The sequence below is a fragment of the Rosa rugosa genome, chromosome 2, assembly GCF_958449725.1.
Source record: "Rosa rugosa chromosome 2, drRosRugo1.1, whole genome shotgun sequence".
NCBI lineage: Eukaryota > Viridiplantae > Streptophyta > Magnoliopsida > Rosales > Rosaceae > Rosa > Rosa rugosa.
This window is the reverse complement of record NC_084821.1, coordinates 14,406,606-14,410,254: the sequence shown is the minus strand read 5'-3', so window position 1 is coordinate 14,410,254 and position 3,649 is coordinate 14,406,606. Positions and strand designations below refer to the sequence as shown.

General features: G+C 41.9%; 1 protein-coding gene across 1 annotated transcript; it reads left to right on the top strand.

Annotated features, from left to right (window-relative positions):
• The first annotated feature begins 793 nt into the window (after nucleotides 1-793).
• LOC133732149 (scarecrow-like protein 14) lies at nucleotides 794-3,564 on the top strand. The gene has a single exon (XM_062159631.1). It carries the CDS (start codon nucleotides 1,070-1,072, stop codon nucleotides 3,053-3,055), a length of 1,986 nt encoding a protein of 661 aa, XP_062015615.1. The 5' UTR covers nucleotides 794-1,069; the 3' UTR covers nucleotides 3,056-3,564.
• Nucleotides 3,565-3,649: the final 85 nt, after the last annotated feature.

Here is a 3,649-nt window from a genome sequence, read left to right as displayed (position 1 = left end):
GGCGACAACACCAAGCATATATCGCCTAAATTCTTTTATAATCAGTAACAACAATCACTTCTAAAGATTGAAGTGAATCAAATCCGATCAGAGGATAATGTAGAGGACTTATTCACTAAGTCGTTACCTAAATCCACATTCGAGAAACATGTGAAGAGTATCGGATTGAGAAAGTTATCAAAACTCCCATGATTGTAGTAATCAAGGGGAGATATCGACATCAGGGGGAGGTATGATGTCTACATGTTCGATCTCGAAGAGTGAATGACGTGTTGTACTCTTTTTCTCCTTCTCGAGCTTGTTTTTGTCCCGCAAGGTTTTTCACTCGAGCAAAGTTTTTAACGAGGCAACAGATGAAGCGTCACCACCAAGTTTGAGCGGTACAAGGGGGAGTGTTGAAGGAAATCGATTTTGTGTGCCTTATCAAACTAAGATTAGAACACACAATTCTCTCATCAATCTCTCTCAATTCTATATCCTAAAACAAACTTAAACAAAAAGCAAGCTCCTTCTCTTTAGGGTCTTTATGTGGCAAATGATTGTGACGGCTAGTCGGCCTGTTGTGCTCGTGTTGCGTCTCTCATGATATTGCACCAACGGCTATTTGTGATGATGAGTTTAATCTGCATCTTATCACACATATTTACTAGTCAAGACACGTGCATATTCGTTGAGCCATAACTCAGTTGGCATGCTGGCGTTTGGATTTAACCATTTTATGGCCCGTTGTTATAAATAGTAGCTATCTTTCTTACCTCATGGTGTGGTTAGTTTTTTGTACTATTAGTCCTAGGATACTTTCTTGTGGACACAGAAAGTTTGATACTCTTTCGCTGTTCAAATGTTTTCCGCGGTAGGTCGGTACTTATCGACAGCACCCGCTTCTGACCTCCTAGACTCCTAGTCTTCGCCTGAGCTCCACCTCCGGTGCTTTTAACCCAGACGTGTAAATGGGAATAGGGTTTAGCTCATCTCTCTCAGGTAAGCAGACTCTTCAACTCGCATCAATTTGCTCTTAATTTCACCTAAGTAGAATTGGGTTTCCTTCAATTTTGTGAATTTCATAACCATGGATCCACGTTTCTCTGAATTTCCCAATTTCAATGATCAAACCCTTTTGCCTGATATGTTGAGTGAGTACCCAAGTAGTGATCCTTCTCAAGATCTTAGCTTTTTGGACCCAAATCCCAGTAACTCTTCATCAAGCTTGAGCCCTGAGGGAGATGATGGTGAGTTTTCTGACAGTGTGCTCAAGTACATAAACCAGGTGCTTATTAAGGAGGACATGGAATCAAAACCCTGTATGTTCCATGACCCTTTGGCTCTTCAAGCCACTGAGGAGTCTCTTCATGAGATTATTGGAGGAGGGAAGAACCCAACTTCCCAAGACCTAAACCCTCTTTGTGTTGATCAAAATGTGTATGGGAATGGGATGCTGGGTTCTTATAGGAGTGAGCTAATTGTTCCTGATGTGCTTAGTAAGAGTGAATTGTTATTGCAATTTAACCTAGGGGCAGAGGAGGGTAGTAAGTTTCTTCCTAGAGGTCAATTGATTAGTGCGGAGGGCAACAAGCCGTATGCTGTGGCGGATAGAAAGGCTGGAGATGTGGTAGTTACGACCCAGAAGAATGGGAGTGAGCATTTTCGTGTTGGTTCTAGAGGAAAGAAAAATCATCAAAGGGAAGATATAGATTTGGAGGATGGGAGGAGTAACAAGCAATCGGCGGTTTATATGGATGGTGAGGAGGGTGAGCTGTCTGATATCTTTGACAAGGTGTTGCTCTCCAAGCCTATCAAGAGTAAAGACGATCAAGTCAGTCAGAATGGAGCAAACAATAGCCTGCAGCAGGATGGGCTATCTGTTGGAATTGGTAATGGGAAGTTTTGCGGCAAGAATCAAGGCAACAAGAAGGAAGTGATAGATTTGAGGGCTCTTCTGATTTCATGTGCACAAGCTGTATCTGTTGATGACCGCGAGACTGCTAGTGAGCTACTAAAGCAGATTATGCAGCACTCTTCCCCATTTGGTGATTGTACTCAGAGGTTGGCTCATTGCTTTGCAAATGCTCTTCAAGCGCGGTTGGCTGGCACAGGACCTCAAATATATACTGCTTTAACTACTAAACGAATGTCAGCTGCTGATTCACTGAAGTTTTACCGAGCTTATATTGCAGTCTGCCCATTCATGAAGTTGTTGATGATCTTTGCAAACGATATGATTTTAAAAGCTGCTGAGAAAGCAGAAACACTACATATAATAGATTTTGGTATCCGTTATGGTTTTCAATGGCCAGCTCTCATTCATGGCCTCTCAAGAAGACCTGGTGGACCTCCCAAATTACGCATTACAGGGTTAGAGTTTCCCTCAAGTGGTTTTCGACCAGAAGAAGGAATCCAAGAGACAGGGCATCGCTTGGCAAAGTATTGTAGGCGATTTAATGTTCATTTTGAGTACTATGGCTTAGCCAAAAAATGGGAAACTATCCAATTTGATGACCTTAGAGTTCAAAGAAATGAGGTGCTTGCTGTTAATTGTCTCAACCGATTCAAGTACCTCCTTGATGAGACAGTTGTGGTAAACAGTCCAAGGGATACTGTTCTAAATTTAATTAGGAATTTGAATCCTGATGTCTTTGTCCAAAGTGTTGTTAATGGATCCCATCATGCACCCTTCTTTGTTCCACGCTTCCGAGAGGCACTATTCCACTTCTCTGCATTGTTTGATATGTTGGATACCAATTTGCCTCGTGAAGATCAGATGAGATTGGGGTTTGAGAAAGAGTTTATTGGACGTGAAGTTGTGAATATAGTAGCTTGTGAGGGCTTTCAAAGAATTGTTAGGCCAGAAACATACAAGCAGTGGCAGATTCGAAACATGAGGGCTGGGTTCAGACAGCTGCCATTGGACCGTGAAGTCATGAACAAAATAAAGGATAAGGTAAAAATGGGGTACCACCCTTCTTTTGTGGTTGATGAAGATGGCCACTGGATGCTGCATGAATGGAAGGGCAGAATTCTGTATGCTTCCGCGTGTTGGGCACCTTCTAGGACTTGAAATGCTTGACTGTTAGAATTGACTCGCACGAATTGGCAAATACAACATCTTTCCAACCTTGAAGGTAAAAAGCTTAGTGCACAAGAACTTTACTTCAGTTGTGGAAACAATGTAGGTGGGCTTTAGCAGTTGTTATCTGTATATCACGGCCTCTCAATTTGGGGACTTGGAAGAGCAGCAACTGTTGTAGTTGTTTGTGCATGTTTTTTCTTTTCCTTTTTTCGGCCAATTGTTGTAGTTGTGTTTAGATATGTAACTATTGTATATTGCTTAGCACCACCCCACTGTAGGTTGCTGTATTGTGTTGCGGATTTGTTAAGTTCTGTTCTGGGGTCTGGATCCTCCCGTATATGTTGTCGCTCAGCTGCCTTTTATGCAGCTTTTATATGTGGTGAAAGCTGGCCCAATAGGCTACCGCCTTACAATTCTCCCCTTTTTCTTTTCAAAGCGCTGTATAACTTTGGTATTAAATTTGGTTTATGATTATGAAGTACTAGTTTACTGTTGAATCTGGCATAAGTTTGATTTGGTCTCTGGTCTCTGGTTTTTGCAATACATCTTCTAACTACTGGAAGAAGAAATTGTAAGAAGAGG